This window comes from Pseudophryne corroboree, chromosome 12, assembly GCF_028390025.1.
Source record: "Pseudophryne corroboree isolate aPseCor3 chromosome 12, aPseCor3.hap2, whole genome shotgun sequence".
Lineage (NCBI taxonomy): Eukaryota > Metazoa > Chordata > Amphibia > Anura > Myobatrachidae > Pseudophryne > Pseudophryne corroboree.
Window position 1 is genome coordinate 19775455 of NC_086455.1, and position 16587 is coordinate 19792041.

The window sequence follows — 16587 nt, forward strand, 5'->3', positions numbered from 1 at the left end:
CTTACACCGTGGATGTTAGGGGGGGGCGGGACGGGACGGTCACCGGCCTTACGAGGTTCAGAGCCGCTTTCCTGCTGCTGTACCACCGTCCTGAGGGGTTGTTCAGCGTGGCACTGCGCCTTGGCTGTCACAGCCGCAGCACACCCCTAACGTTGCCTGAAGGTAACATTGGTGGTGAGTACAAACCGGGGGCCTCGCTGGGGGGGTCCCCGGTCCAATGTGCGTCTGACCACGGGCAAATAACCCCCGTGTAGACTGGCACAAAAGGGCTTGACTAGCACTTGTGTGATGTTTTAAGCTCAAAAGGAGACTTTTGCCAGTATAATCTATGTATGTAACACCGGCGCAATAGGAGGGGCGGAGCTACCTCAGAGCGGGACCTGAGGCTTTTTGGCGCCTTCCTCTGCTTACTGCAGCACAGACAGCGCGCACACAGCGCTTCCTGATCCTCAGACACGCTGGAAATGTGGTACAGGGTGTAGCAAAGGGGGAGAGCCGCTTGTGTACACTATCCTGGGCCTACCTAGTACAATTATTGTTTGTGTTTACTGTGTAATAGGGAGCTGACAGTCTCACTGGGGCAGTGGAGTTCAGGGTGTGCTGGTGTCCTCTCTTCTGTGTTTCCTCTCACACACAGTAGGGCACGCTTGCATTATAACGGTCTGTGTGTGCTATCATGCTTACTGCGAATATGAGTAAACACATTCTCTCCCTTATCTAATGATTGTTGCAGAGGGCAGATGCACAGCCCTCCTCTCCCATGCAGGTCCTCAGAAGCGTGGTTTACCTGCTATTCTCTCTGATACAGATGATGATGTACAGGATGATGGGGATAACCTGGACCCCGTTAGTGGGGATCCCGATGCTGCTCAGGGTATTGAACCCCTGATTTTGGCTATAAGGGATGTGTTATAGCTCCCTCTAGAGGACGCTGCATCACAGAAGTCTTTTTTCTTTGTACAAAACAAGCCTCATGTCAGTTTCCCTGACTCTACAGCAGAGGTTCTCAAACTCTGTCCTCGGGGGCCCACACAGTGCATGTTTTGCAGGTAACCCAGCAGGTGCACAGGTATATTAATTACTCACTGACACATTTAAAAGGTCCACAGGTGGAGCTAATTATTTCACTTGCGATTCTGTGAGGAGATCTGCAAAACATGGACTGTGTGTGCCCCCGAGGACCGAGTTTGAGAACCTCTGCTCTACAGAGTTAGATGACTTATTCAAACAGGCCTGGGAAAATCCAGACAAAAAATTCCAAGTGTCCAAAAAGTTTTTGTGCACTTTCCCATTTGCCCCTGAAGGCAGAAAATTTTGTGAGGAACCCCCTGGGGTGGATGTCTCTATCTCACCTGTCAAAAAAGGCGGTGTTACCCGCCCCAAGATCCTTTACCATGTAGGATCCACGGGATATGAAGATTGAGACTACCCTCAAATCTATATACACAGCAGTCGGTATATCGCAAAGACTGGTCATTGCGGGTTGCTGCATGACCCATGCTATTCATTCTTGGGCCACTCAAATTCAGAGGGACCTCTCAGGAGATATGCCCTTAGTTACTAAGGTAACCCTCTTGAAGCACATTCAGGACACTACCCTTGTCCTCTGTGATTCGCTCAAGGAGATGGGAAACATTAATACTCGGACTTCTGCCATGGCAGCGTCGGCGCGCAGGGCCTTGTGGTTGCGTCAGTGGATTGCATACGCAGAATCCAAGCGTAGTGTAGAATCCCTCCCCTTTTCGGGGGAATGGCTTTTTGGGGTCGAATTGGATACCTGGATTTCCAAAGTTACGGCTGGGAAATCCACGTTTCTCCCCTCTGGGGCCTCGCCGGTGAGACGCTCCTTCCTATCCAGGGCTGTCTGTCCAGTCCTTTAGGTCATACAGATTTCGATCTAAAGCCAGAGGTGCCTCCAATGTGGCTAGAGGCACCAGAGGTAAGTCCAGAAAACCTGCAAGCACCAGTTCTCAGGAACAGTCCACCGGTTCTGCTTCCACTAAGGCCTCAGCATGATGGTGCCCACCCACCTCGAGGGGATCTCAAAGTGGGAGCTCGACTGCGCCACTTCAGCCGCGTCTGGGAGACCTCTTGCCAGCATGCCTGGGGGTCAGAGATATCGTTTCTCAGGGCTACAAGCTGGAGTTCGAAAGTACTCCCCCCTCAATGATTATTCAAATCAAGCTTACCAGTTACGTTAAAACAGGCAATCCGAAAGTTGGTTCAGTCCCGCATCATTGTGCCAGTACCACTACCGCAACGCGGCACAGGGTTTTACTCAAACCTGTTTGTGGTGCCGAAACCGGACGGTTCGGTCAGACCCATTTTGAATCTCAAATCCTTGAATCCTTACTTGAAAGTGTTCAAGATGGAGTCCCTGCGAGCAGTGATTGCAGGGCTGGAAGAACGGGAATTTATGGTCTCCTTGGATATCAAGGATGCCTATCTTCATATTCCAGCAGTTTGCCCTCCTGGACAATCATTTCCAATTCCAGGCACTACCCTTCGGTCTGTCCACAGCCCCGAGGGTATTCACAAAGGTGATGGCGGAGATGATGTTCCATCTCCGGGTCCAGGGGATCAGTGTGGTCCCTTATCTGGACGATCTTCTGATAAAGGCACGATCCAGGGAGCTCTTGTTGCTTCACATCAACCGCACCATCCATCTTCTTTCGGACCATGGGTGGATCCTCAACTTGCAGAAGTCCCACCTGGAGCCAACTCAGAGGCTCCTGTTCCTGGGGATGTTGCTGGATACTGTGGTTCAGAAGGTGTTTCTACCAGAGGACAAGGCGAAAACACTTCAGGAGATGGTCTGCATGGTGCTCCGACCTACTCGAGTGTCCTTCTATCTTTGCATAAGATTGCTGAGAAAAATGGTTGCTTCATACGAGGTGATCCAGTACGGGAGGCTCCATGCCAAAACATTTCAATTGGATTTCCTGAGCAAGTGGTCCGGATCGCATCTCCAGATGCACCGGATGATTCAGCTGTCGTCTCAGGACAGGATTTCCCTCCTGTGGTGGCTACAGTCCTCCAATTTCCTGGAGGGCCAGAGTTTCGGGGTCCAAGATTGGACCCTCCTCACAACGGATGCAAGTCTATGGGGATGGGAGCTGTCACCCAAAGGGCGCAGTTCCAGGGCAGGTGGTCAGCCCACGAGGCCCTCCTTCAGATCAACATTCTGGAACTTCGGGCGATGTACAATGCTCTGCTTCAGGCCTCTCCTCTACTCATGGATTGCGCGATCCAGATACAGTCAGACAACGCCACGGCAGTGGCGTATATCAATCGTCAAGGAGGGACAAAAAGCAGAGCCTGCATGTGAGAGGTGTCAAAGATACTCCTCTGGGCAAAAAGAAATGCAAGAGCAATGTCTGCAATCTTCATTCCGAGTGTGGACAACTGGTAGGCGGACTTCCTGAGTTGTCACAATCACCACCCGGGGGAGTGGGGGCACCACCATCTTGTGTTCCAGCAGATCATCGACCGGTGGGGTTGCCCACAAATAGACATGATGGCTTCTCGTCTCAACAAGAAACTTCTTTGGTATTGCTCACGGACCAGGGACCCTCAGGCGAGGGCAGTGGACACACTGGCGTTGCCTTGGCCGTACCGGTTGATCTACCTGTCTCCTCCGATAACGTTGCTCCCAATGGTGCTAAAGCGAATCGGGAACCAAGGTGTCCAGGCAATTCCAATTGCTCCGGATTGGCCTCGTTGGGTGTGGTACGCGGATCTTATGGACATGTCCGTCGAAGACCCTTGGCATCTACCACTAAGAAGCGATCTTCAACAAGGTCCGTTCGTCTACCCAGACTTACAGCGACTTTGTTTGACGGCATGGAGGTTGAGCGAAACATCCTAGCTCACAAGGGCCTTTCCAAGTAGGTTATTGCTACCATGGGTCAGGCCAGGAAACCTGTGACGTCGAAACACTATCATCATATCTGGAGGAGATATGTCTCTTGGTGTGAGGAACGCACGTATCCGCCTGCTGAGTTTCACTTGGGATGTTTCCCACGTTTCCTGCAGGCTGGGGTGGATAAGGGCTTACGTCTGGATTCCATTAAGGTCCAGATTTCAGCCCTCTCCATTTTCTTCCAGAAGAAATTAGCAGTGTTGTCTGAAGTTCAGACCTTCTTGCAAGGGGTACTCCACATACAGTCACCTTTTGTGCCGCCTACGGCACCCTGGGATTTGGATGTAGTGTTGGAATTTCTACAGTCCTCCTGGTTTGAACCTCTAATGACGGTAGAACACAAGTACCTCATGTGGAAGACTGTGATGTTACTGGCCCTGGCTTCTGCTCAACGTGTTTCAGAATTGGGGGCCTTATCGTGTAAAAGTCCGTACTTGGGCCCTCATTCCGAGTTGTTCGCTCGCAAGGCGATTTTAGCAGTATTGCACACGCTAAGCCGCCGCCTACTGGGAGTGAATCTTAGCTTCTTAAAATTGCGAACGAAAGATTTGCAATATTGCGATTACACATCTCGTAGCAGTTTCAGAGTAGCTTCAGACTTACTCGGCATCTGCGATCAGTTCAGTGCTTATCGTTCCTGGTTTGACGTCACAAACACACCCAGCGTTCGCCCAGACACTCCTCCGTTTCTCCAGCCACTCCCGCGTTTTTTCCGGAAACGGTAGCGTTTTTTCCCACACGCCCATAAAACGGCCTGTTTCCGCCCAGTAACACCCATTTCCTGTCAATCACACTACGATCGCCTGAGCGAAGAAAAAGCCGTGAGTAAAAATCCAAACACCATAGCAAATTTACTTGGCGCAGTCGCAGTGCGGACATTGCGCATGCGCACTAAGCGGAAAAACGCTGCGATGCGAAGAAATTTTCAGAGCGAATGACTCGGAATGACCTCCTTGGTCTTTTACGAGGACAGAGCGGAGGTCCGGACTAGACAGCAGTTCCTGCCGAAGGTTGTCTCCACGTTTCATCTGAATCAACCTATTGTGGTTCCGTCCAGTTATGACGCTTCTGCTCCTCTGGAGGCACTGGATGCTGTGCGTGCCTTGAAAATCTATGTCAAGCATACAGCTCGGGTCAGAAAGATGGATTCCTTGTTCGTGCTCTATGATGCTCAGAAAAAGAGTTGCCTTGCTTCAAAGCAGTCCATTGCTCATTGGATTAGGCTTACTATCCAACAGGCCTATGTGTCCGCAGCCTTACCTGTTCCTAAATCTCTAAAGGCCCACTCTACAAGATCAGTGGGCTCTTCCTGGGCGGCTGCCCGTGGAGTCTCGGCCTTGCAACTATGCCGAGCTGCTACCTGGTCGGGGAAGAACACTTTTGTGAAGTTCTACAGATTTGATACCCTTGCCAAAGAGGATACCCAGTTTGGGCAGGCGGTGCTGCAGCAGTCTCCGCAAGTTCCCGCCTGTTCTGGAAGCTTTGGGACATCCTTGTAGTACTAGTTTCCCCTAATATCCCTTATGGACTACAAGAAAAGGATTTACCGCTAGGTATTAAAATCCTTTTTTTTTGTTTTTTTTTCTCTCTCATTACTTTTCACTTATAATTCTATTTTTTAAGGCACTGAACAAAAACTCAAAGAAAATGAGCTTTATTGTACAGAATAGCTGAGATGCATCACAGAATAAAAGTATACATTTGATACACTTCTCAGTTTATTCTATTTATTTTTGCTATAGCGGAACTTAAGAAACTATGCTTAAAGTTCATTGACACCACTACATAGACTGTGCCGGCAAAGATGCAAACTAACCCTTAACACTGAGCAGCCCTTGCTACGTTTTTCTTTTTTTAATCAGATTGCAATAGTTTTTGGAGGATTTTTTCTTCGTTGTTTGTTTTAATTTTTTTTATTTTATTTTTTCACCATGATAAGTGATATACATATCACTGCTATAAGAGACTCTAGTAATAAACTGTTCCCATAGTTTATAACGGCAGTAGTGGACATCTCCCTTTTTATTCTTAATTATACAACTTGTAACCCACCCTTTTAATTGCTACATAAGTATTGGTATGCAGTAAAACAAGCACTCACTGTGACTTTTGGTTATTTATTTTTTTCCCATCTGTATTATATAGATATACGTAGGTGATTATCCAAATCATGACCTGAGATAGTTTTAAATTAAAGTTACATCTCCAGTTTTTGTCTACAAAGGATAATAAGCAGACGTTTTTCTGTAGCATTAGAAAATATTTGACCAGATTACAGAGAAAGTGCCTACAGTAAGGAGCACTTTATAACGTACATAGGTTAATAATGGTTAGAACATACAACTTTACATCATTTTCCTTTTTATTTATTCAGCTTGGTGGTGGTCCGAGCAGTGTGTGATTCTTATACCGCTTTCACATCGCAAAGCCAGGTTGGACCTGGATTTTGAACCCAGGTCCGAGCAGCCTCAGACCCTTTCACATTGCGGTTTCAAACCGGGTTATTCCGGGGTTGGTGCGTTTCACACTGAACTCGAGTCACCCATATTAAACACTGTGATGTGATTTAAAATGGACTTTTCTGGCTCACATTGATGAGGTTTCAAAGGAAATAAAAGGAGGGGCTGGAGAATGCTCTGCTCTGAGCATACACATACACAGCCAATCAGCACCTTTTTCTGAGACCCGGGTTGAATATCCCTGGTCAGAGGCTTTCACACTGCACAGCGACCCGAGTCTGACCCGTGTTTAACCCTTCTTTTAACCCAGGTTGAAATGCAGGGTTGCTCGACCCGGGTTATTCACTTTGGCGCTTTCACACTGCACCTTGACCCAGGTTGACCCTGAAACAACCCGGGAATAACCTGGGTTATTTTGGTGATGTGAAAGGGGTATTACACTGTTGGTATGTTTTTGCAGAATATTTAATATGGGGAGGGGGGTGTCACAATTATAAAAATATTTTTCTGTAATGGCTATAATGTGTTTTCCTTTGAAAATTGACCGTTTTAAAGTTTGGAACTTTTTCCTGACTAGTTGAGTGTTACGTTTTTAACTGTCATGAAATGTTATATATCCATTTGATCGATGGAAAACCTGACTTATGGAGAATCTGTGTTGATCATGCGGAAACACTGGTTTCTGCCGGAATGTCTCCAAATGAAGTAAAATTCTTAGTTATGGAGTTTGCGTTAATAGTAGAAGCAAAGCTTGCCCCACATAAGGGAATGTCGCCATTGTACTATTTATCAAGTTAAAAAAGGGGATTTTTGGTTACTTACCATTGAATCCTTTTCTCTGAATCAGTCTGGGAGACACTGGACTAGAAGACTGCGGAGGTCTATAGGAGCTGACACTTAACAGCACTTTAAGCCTAAGCTCCTCCCCTCTGCAACTCCCAACAGGCCAGTGCAACTTTAAAAAGAGACTGGTAATAAGTCGCAGTAACCCTGTGAAAATGTTAGAACAATAAAACAGTTAGGAGAAGACTGCCAAGATAAAACACTCTGTATAACTGAGCGTGAGGTAGGGAACACATTGTGCCGCAGCCTGATTCAGAGAAAAAGATTTAACGGTAAATAACCAAAAGGCCACTTTTCTCTTTCATCAATGGCTGGGGGACATTGGACCATGGGATGTTCATCAGCTGCCCCAGGGGAGGGAACACTCAGGCTGCCTGACCAGAGAACTGTACACCCAAAGTGGATGTTGCCAGAGGCAAAAACTTCAAATTGAGCAAGCATGTGGACCGAGGAGCTGCATGACGGACTTTTTCTGTCTAAATTCCATGTGATGCCACCCAGGAGGTCACCACTGCCATAGTGGAAGGAGCCAACACCAGTTTGGTGCTAACCGGCCCAAGTGCTGACCAAGCGGATCCAACGTACCATGGTCTGCTTTCTAGTCAGCCAACCACGTTTATGTGCGTCAAAGAACAAGTAGAGAATCTGCTGCGGATCCTTGACCAAGTAAGTCCACAGAGCCCGGGCTATAACAGAGCCAGATCGTACCGGTCGCCAAAGGAGGAAAAAACTGGAAAGACAATTTCCTGGTTTAAATGGAAATCTGAAATAACCTACAACTGGAATGTAGAAACCGTATGGAGGACCACTCTATAGTCATTTGTTATGAGAAAAGGTGGCCTACAAGACAAAGCCCTCAACTCGGAAACACGCCGAGCTGAGGCAGTAGTCTTAAAGACCAGATTCCAAGCAATGAACTGAAGATTTGCCTATTATAAAGGTTCATACGGAGCCTGCGTGAGAGCTGAGAGGACTAGATTAAGATCCCCTGGAACTACTGGAGGAAGAAACGATGGGTGAACACGCAACACATCTTGTAATAAAGGTTGGAACCTCTGGAAAGACCAGACGTCGCTAGAATTAAATAGGACCAACATATGTACTTTTAAAGAACGAAGATTTAAACCGACGTCCTAACCCTCTTGAAGGAAGGCCAAGAAACGAGAGTTGAAACTTGGAAGTATGAACCCTCCTCCGTGCACTCCATAAGATCTAGATCTTTCATACCTTGAGGTAATGGCGTGACAAAACTTATTTCCGTGCCTGCATCATGGTACGGACCACGGAAAGAAAACCTTTTTTAGCCTTTTAAAGCTTGGTATCAAAAGCCAGGCCGTTAAATCCAACAGAGGAAGGTTCTTGTGCAGAAACGGACACTGTAGCAGAGCTTCCCGTAGTAGAAGACACCAGCCAGAACCTACTGACATTTTTATAATGTCAACATCACAAGACCTGCACAGCCAGTCTGGAACCACTAGGATTACAGTAACCTGTTGCTCCTCTATCTGCTTGAGTACCCTAGGCAACATTGAGATCGGAGGAAAGCAATGTGCTAGACGAAATTCCCCTGGAGAGTGTTGGCATTCACCGCGAAAGGGTGCAGTTTTACTATTTTAGGAAAACTGCAACTGCATACAATTGCATGCTGGGGGCCGCCCAGCACAGGGCAAGGCCGCCCAGCATACTAAGTGCCGCTTAGCACTGCGATCGCAATCCAATTGCGACTGCATTACAATTAGATCGCAGCATCTAGGGTTGATGCGATTGCATTTCCCGGGCCGCGCACACGCAGAATGGCCCTGCGCTTGCACTCTGGCCTGAAAGTTGGGTAAATGCAATTGCATTGCATTAGCAATGGGTGCTGAATAAGGCCCTATATGCAGCTATGAGTAATTCTACTTTCCAGTGCCCTGTTGTCACCAATGACATATAGGCCCCCTTGTGGTATACTGTACAGGTAATTTCTGTTTATCATAGTACTTTCATGTTAAATAAAGTATATTATTTTTTTAGATTTAATGGTTCCTCAAAAATGCAGAAGCAATGTGGGGAATTTGTTTGCAACATATCTGCATTAAACAGGCTCACATCCTGCTGGATTTTGTTTGCAATAACTGTTCATAACATAACATTTTTCATAAAGTACAATGGGGCAGATGTATTACCCTGGAGAAGGCATAAGGAAGTTATAAGTGCAAGGTGATAAGCGCACCAGCCAATCCGCTTCAATATGTAAATTAACAGTTAGGGGCTGATTGGCTGGTGCGTTTATCACCTTGCACATATACCCCAATATAAGGTTTGCCCATATGGAATAGTTACTTTTCTATTGTACTGTAGGTATATCCTAATCCTTAACACAATCCCCTATCCCTAACCTCTGTATGAACTCTAATACCCAAACCTAACCGTAATACCCTAACCCTAAAGGGCAGACTGGATAGGACATATGGGGGTTAATGTAATAGGGTCCGAGAATGGCTGTAATTTTAAAGGGCCAATCAGATACAAGGCAAATCCAATGATTGCCACTTTAAAATACGGCAATTCTTGGATGAAATCCCGGACCTCCATCAACTTGGACCCTATTGCATTTACCCCTAGGTTCTTATATACCAACATTTCTATATATCTATGATGGTCTAATGTCAGCTATCACCACAGTGTCAGTGTGTCTGTGCCCAGTACTGTAGCAGGTCTCCTTTTGCTGATCAGCTACAATGTGCAAGCACTGTCGTACACAATCATGCTGACTTAATAATAATAGTATAATATACATAGGTATAATTGCAGGCTGTGCTCTGATCTCTGGCTGCCTAGTGTGCTGAGCAGACAGCAGACAGAAGCTTAGCAGTGAAGGCTGGAGTCACATGACGCAGTTCAGTCACATGACCTACTCCCGGGGTAGTAATGGGCGTGCCAGGAGTCTTAATGGCTGCCCTGTGTGCATGTGAGAGAGATGGTGGTTCCTGCTGTATATGATGAAGTTACTATCGCTGCTGAAGAGGAATCCCCTTATTAGGCATAAGCCTGTGCCTGATGACATGTGCAGGGTTAGTGCTGTCTTCTGCATGTACACTGATTTTGTATCTTTATTGGGGTGGCATATGTGCTGCATTCTGCACTAAGAGGTGACCTTAAGCAGCACATGGTCTCATGTTTATTCACACAAAACAGACACTGCAGCTGCTGCATATGCTGTATGTGTCACAGTGTGGGAAGATAGTAACTGATTATAAACATGTTACCTTTTCTCAGCACTGACTAGTGTAATATTTGTAATAAATTGATAATAACAAGCTGTGACCTGCATTACTGCTGGTATTTTAAACAGGTGGAACCCTAGAAACCAGTAAGTTGATGGGCGGCATATTGTTCCTGCCTGCTGTCAAGGATAATCCACAGGTGCACTCCCACTGTGCTGTACAACATGCGTGTGACATGTATGACCACTACAGTTATTGACCTGGCGAAATCTCAGCAACAACTTGTCTGCAGTTGTATTTTGCATATCTCCCCCCCCTCCCCCCCATATTGCAGTTGGTGCAAATGTCATCCATTTAGTTCATTCCACATTCAGCATTATAGTTATTAGTATATCTGTTTATTAACATACATGTGTTATCTGGATCGGTACAGTGGCACAGTGGTTAGCATTGATGCTTCACTGCACTGGAGTCATTGGCACGAGTATAGCCAAGTCATCTGGATGGAGTTTGTACGTTCTCCATTTATGTGGGTTTCTACCAGGTATTCCAGTTTCCTCCCATTGTCCAAAAACAGATTGGTATGTTCATTGGCTTCTGACAAAAATGAACCCTGGTGCATACCTCCTAACTGTCCCGATGCCAGTGGGACAGTCCCGTTATTCGCACACTGTCCCGGCCAGAGGGGGAGGGGCTTGTGATCACCTCTGCTCTGCAAAGCAGGCAGTGATAACTGAATCGCACACGGCATCAGTACGGAGGCTGCTCAGAGCACTGGGCACTCCCCCCGAAATGATGAAAATGGGGGTTGTGCAGCGAGGCCCCACCCCTCCCCTGAGGCCCCACCCACCCTTGTCGACCGCGGGCACGCCACGTTCCTCTTCAGAATCTTAAGAAATTGGGAGGTATGCCCTGGTGTGAGTGTACATGTGATAGGGAATATAGAGTGTAAGCTCCAAAGAGGCAGGGACTGAGGTAAATTTATTAAGGTGGGAGTTTCTTTTAGAACTGGTGATGTTGCCCTTAGCAACCAATCAGATTCTATTATCTTCTAGAAGCAGCTAGGTAAATGTTAAGAACAATCTGGTTGCTATGAGCAACATCACCAGTTCTAGAAAAAAACTCCCACATTAGTAAATTTACCCCACTGTCTGCATTGTGTGTACTTGTGATAGGGAATAAAGAGTGTAAGCTCCATAGGGGCAGGTACTGACTTATATACTCTCTGTAAAGCATTGCGGTATATGTCTGTACTTTATAAATAGCAATAAATTATATCTCCTGTTTATGACTTTTAACCTAACTGTTTGGGGGGGGGGGGGGGGGGGGTTAATCGATTAATTAAAACCTGAAGTAGCCTTGAATATAAATGATATACGAGTTCCTGGTAAAGGAAGTGCAATATAGCTTCCAGTACATATTCTTGTACATTTGTCACAACGTTTTTTTATGTATACACTTTTGTTCTTAGATTGCCAATGACGGAGTTCCTCTGGCAGGAAAGGTGGAATGGAAGCATAGCTCCAGTGATGTGAACCAGCGTGCAGGGGTGCAGGTACGTTGTGTGACACCACCGTGTTCTGTGTTTCGACTTTGTCTCATCCGCACTGTGATTGGTTGCCTTTCCTTTTCTCTAACGTCCTAGTGGATGCTGGGGACTCCGTAAGGACCAAGGGGAATAGACGGGCTCCGCAGGAGACAGGGCACTTTAAGAAAGAATTAGGACTACTGGTGTGCACTGGCTCCTCCCTCTATGCCCCTCCTCCAGACCTCAGTTAGAATCTGTGCCCGGATAGAGCTGGGTGCACTTTAGTGAGGTCTCCTGAGAGTATTTTATTAGGATTTTTTATTTTCAGAGGGATCTGCTGGCAACAGGCTCTCTGCTACGGACTGAGGGGAGAGAAGCAAACCTACTAACTGCGGATAGGTCGTGCTTCTTAGGCTACTGGACACCATTAGCTCCAGAGGGATCGAACACAGGAACTCACCCTTGGTCATCCGATCCCGGAGCCGCGCCGCCGTCCCCCTCGCAGAGCCAGAAGACAGAAGCCGGCGAGAGAAGCAAGAAGACTTCAAAATCGGCGGCAGAAGACTCCTGTCTTCATATGAGGTAGCGCACAGCACTGCAGCTGTGCGCCATTGCTCCCACATTACACCCGCACACTCCGGTCACTGTAGGGTGCAGGGCGCAGGGGGGGGGGGGGGGGGCGCGGCGCCCTGGGCAGCAATTAGGAACCTCTTGGCAAAAAGCAGCATATATACAGTTGGGCACTGTATATATGCATGAGCCCCCGCCATTATTTTACACAAAATCGCGGGACAGAAACCCGCCGCTGAGGGGGCGGGGCTTCTTCCTCAGCACTCACCAGCGCCATTTTCTCTCCACAGCTCCGCTGAGAGGAAGCTCCCCAGGCTCTCCCCTGCAGAAGCACGATGGAAGAGGGTGAAAAAGAGAGGGGGGGCACATAAATTTGGCGTAAAAACAATATATACAGCAGCTACTGGGTTAACACTAAGTTACTGTGTGATTCCTGGGTCATATAGCGCTGGGGTGTGTGCTGGCATACTCTCTCTCTGTCTCTCCAAAGGGCCTTGTGGGGGAACTGTCTTCAAATAGAGCATCCCCTGTGTGTGTGGTGTGTCGGTACGTGTGTGTCGACATGTCTGAGGTAAAAGACTCCCCTAAGGAGGAGATGGAGCAAATATGTGTGTGAGAGGGTGTCTCCGTCGACAACGCTGACACCTGTTGGGTTATGTGTAATTAAGTGCTAAGGTGAATTTATTGCACAAAAGATTAGAGAACAGACAGGAAATCTACCCATGTCTGTCCCTATGTCGCAGAGACCTTCAGAGTCTCACAACGCTCACTATCCAAAATAATAGACACGGATATCGACACGGAGTTTGACTCCAGTGTCGACTACGATAATCCAAAGTTACAGCCAAAATGGCAGAAAAGTATTCAATATATGATTATTGTAATAAAGATGATTGCCATATCACTGATGACTCATCTGTCCCTGACACAAGGGTACACATGTTTAAGGGGAAGAAAGCTGAGGTAAATTTCCCTCCTCTCATGAGGAATAAGAGCGGGAATCTCCAGACAAGAGACTGCAGTTTCCCACAAAGAATTCTCAGGCAGTATCCTTTCCCCACTAGGGCCAGGATACGATGGGAATCTTCCCCTAGGGTGTCACAAAAGGTAGCCCTGTCGTAACAGCTATTCTCAGGGATCCTGCAGATAGCGTGCACATTCTGGTACACTACTCAGACCGGCGATGGCGTCGGCATGGGTTTATAGCGCTGTGGCGGCATGGATAGGTACCTTATCAGCAGAAATTGAGACCCTAGTATGTATATATGTATATATAGATAGATATATTAAAGATGCTGTCTTAAGAGATATAATAAGAATTTACTTACCGATAATTCTATTTCTCGTAGTCCGTAGTGGATGCTGGGGACTCCGTCAGGACCATGGGGATTAGCGGCTCCGCAGGAGACAGGGCACAAAAGTAAAAGCTTTAGGATCAGGTGGTGTGCACTGGCTCCTCCCCCTATGACCCTCCTCCAAGCCTCAGTTAGGATACTGTGCCCGGACGAGCGTACACAATAAGGAAGGATTTTGAATCCCGGGTAAGACTCATACCAATCACACTGTACAACCTGTGATCTGAACCCAGTTAACAGCATGATAACAGCGGAGCCTCTGAAAAGATGGCTCACAACAATAATAACCCGATTTTTGTAACAATAACTATGTACAAGTATTGCAGACAATCCGCACTTGGGATGGGCGCCCAGCATCCACTACGGACTCCGAGAAATAGAATTATCGGTAAGTAAATTCTTATTTTCTCTGACGTCCTAAGTGGATGCTGGGGACTCCGTCAGGACCATGGGGATTATACCAAAGCTCCCAAACGGGCGGGAGAGTGCGGATGACTCTGCAGCACCGAATGAGAGAACTCCAGGTCCTCCTCAGTCAGGGTGTGCCCCTGACCAAGTAGCTGCTCGGCAAAGTTGTAAAGCCGAGACCCCTCGGGCAGCCGCCCAAGATGAGCCCACCTTCCTTGTGGAATGGGCATTTACATATTTTGGCTGTGGCAGGCCTGCCACAGCATGTGCAAGCTGAATTGTACTACACATCCAACTAGCAATCGTCTGCTTAGAAGCAAGAGCACCCAGTTTATTGGGTGCATACAGGATAACAGCAAGTCAGTTTTCCTGACTCCAGCCGTCCTGGAAACCTATATTTTCAGGGCCCTGACAACATCTAGCAACTTGGAGTCCTCCAAGTCCCTAGTAGCCGCAGGTACCACAATAAGCTGGTTCAGGTGAAACACTGACACCACCTTAGGGAGAAACTGGGGACGAGTCCGCAGCTCTGCCCTGTCCGAATGGACAATCAGATATGGGCTTTTGTGAGACAAAGCCGCCAATTCTGACACTCGCCTGGCCGAGGCCAGGGCCAACAGCATGGTCACTTTCCATGTGAGATATTTCAAATCCACAGATTTGAGCGGTTTAAACCAATGTGATTTGAGGAATCCCAGAACTACGTTGAGATCCCACAGTGCCACTGGAGGCACAAAAGGGGGTTGTATATGCAGTACTCCCTTGACAAACTTCTGGACTTCAGGAACTGAAGCCAATTCTTTCTGGAAGAAAATCGACAGGGCCGAAATTTGAACCTTAATGGACCCCAATTTGAGGCCCATAGACACTCCTGTTTGCAGGAATCGACCGAGTTGAAATTTCTTCGTGGGGCCTTCCTGGCCTCACACCACGCAACATATTTTCGCCACATGTGGTGATAATGTTGTGCGGTCACCTCCTTCCTGGCTTTGACCAGGGTAGGAATGACCTCTTCCGGAATGCCTTTTTCCCTTAGGATCCGGCGTTCAACCGCCATGCCGTCAAACGCAGCCGCGGTAAGTCTTGGAACAGACAAGGTACTTGCTGAAGCAAGTCCCTTCTTAGCGGCAGAGGCCATGAGTCCTCTGTGAGCATCTCTTGAAGTTCCAGGTACCAAGTCCTTCTTGGCCAATCCGGAGCCACGAGTATAGTTCTTACTCCTCTACGTCTTATAATTCTCAGTACCTTGGGTATGAGAAGCAGAGGAGGGAACACATACACTGACTGGTACACCCACGGTGTTACCAGAGCGTCCCCAGCTATTGCCTGAGGGTCTCTTGACCTGGCGCAATACCTGTCCAGTTTTTTGTTCAGGCGGGACGCCATCATGTCCACCTTTGGTCTTTCCCAATGGTTCACAATCATGTGGAAGACTTCCCGATGAAATCCCCACTCTCCCGGGCGTCGGAATGAACACTGCTGACAGTGCTATCACCTGATTTTCCGCCCAGCGAAGAATCTTTGCAGTTTCTGCTATTGCCCTTCTGCTTCTTGTGCCGCCCTGTCTGTTTACGTGGGCGACTGCCGTGATGTTGTCCCACTGGATCAATACCGGCTGACCTTAAAGCAGAGGTCTTGCTAAGCTTAGAGCATTGTAACTTGCCCTTAGCTCCAGTATATTTATGTGGAGAGAATTCTCCAGACTTGATCACACTCCCTGGAAATTTTTTCCCTGTGTGACTGCTCCCCAGCCTCTCAGGCTGGCATCCCTGGTCACCAGGACCCTTCCTGAATGCCGAATCTGCGGCCCATTAGTAGATGAGTACTTTGCAGCCACCGCAGAAGAAACACCCTTGTCCTTGGAGACAGGGTTATCCGCTGATGCATCTGAAGATGCGATCCGGACCATTTTTCCAGCAGATCCCACTGAAAAGTTCTTGCGTGAAAACTGCCGAATGGAATCGCTTCGTAAGAAGCCACCATTTTTCCCAGGACCCTTGTGCAATGATGCACTGACACTTTTCCTGGTTTTAGGAGGTTCCTGACTAGCTCGGATAACTCCCTGGCTTTCTTCTCCGGGAGAAACACCCTTTTCTGGACTGTGTCCAGAATCATCCCTAGGAACAGCCGATGTGTCGTCGGAAACAACTGCGGTTTTGGAATATTTAGAATCCACCCGTGCTGTCGTAGAACTACTTGAGATAGTGCTACTCCGACCTCCAACTGTTCTCTGGACCTTGCTCTTATCAGGAGGTCGTCCATTTTCTTTGAAGAAGAATCATCATTTCTCTATCGT

The 16587-nt window shown here is 47.6% G+C and overlaps 1 protein-coding gene across 1 annotated transcript in view; it reads left to right on the forward strand.

The window, feature by feature from the left end:
* Positions 1 to 10123: 10123 nt before the first annotated feature.
* The window catches only part of TARS2 (threonyl-tRNA synthetase 2, mitochondrial), a 60850-nt gene continuing 54386 nt past the window's right edge, over positions 10124 to 16587 (forward strand). The window contains exons 1-2 of the mRNA XM_063947156.1: positions 10124 to 10277; positions 11902 to 11985. Of these exons, the coding sequence (XP_063803226.1) occupies positions 10203 to 10277; positions 11902 to 11985 (159 nt within the window). The 5' untranslated portion in view covers positions 10124 to 10202. The remainder of the gene's footprint in view (positions 10278 to 11901; positions 11986 to 16587) is intronic.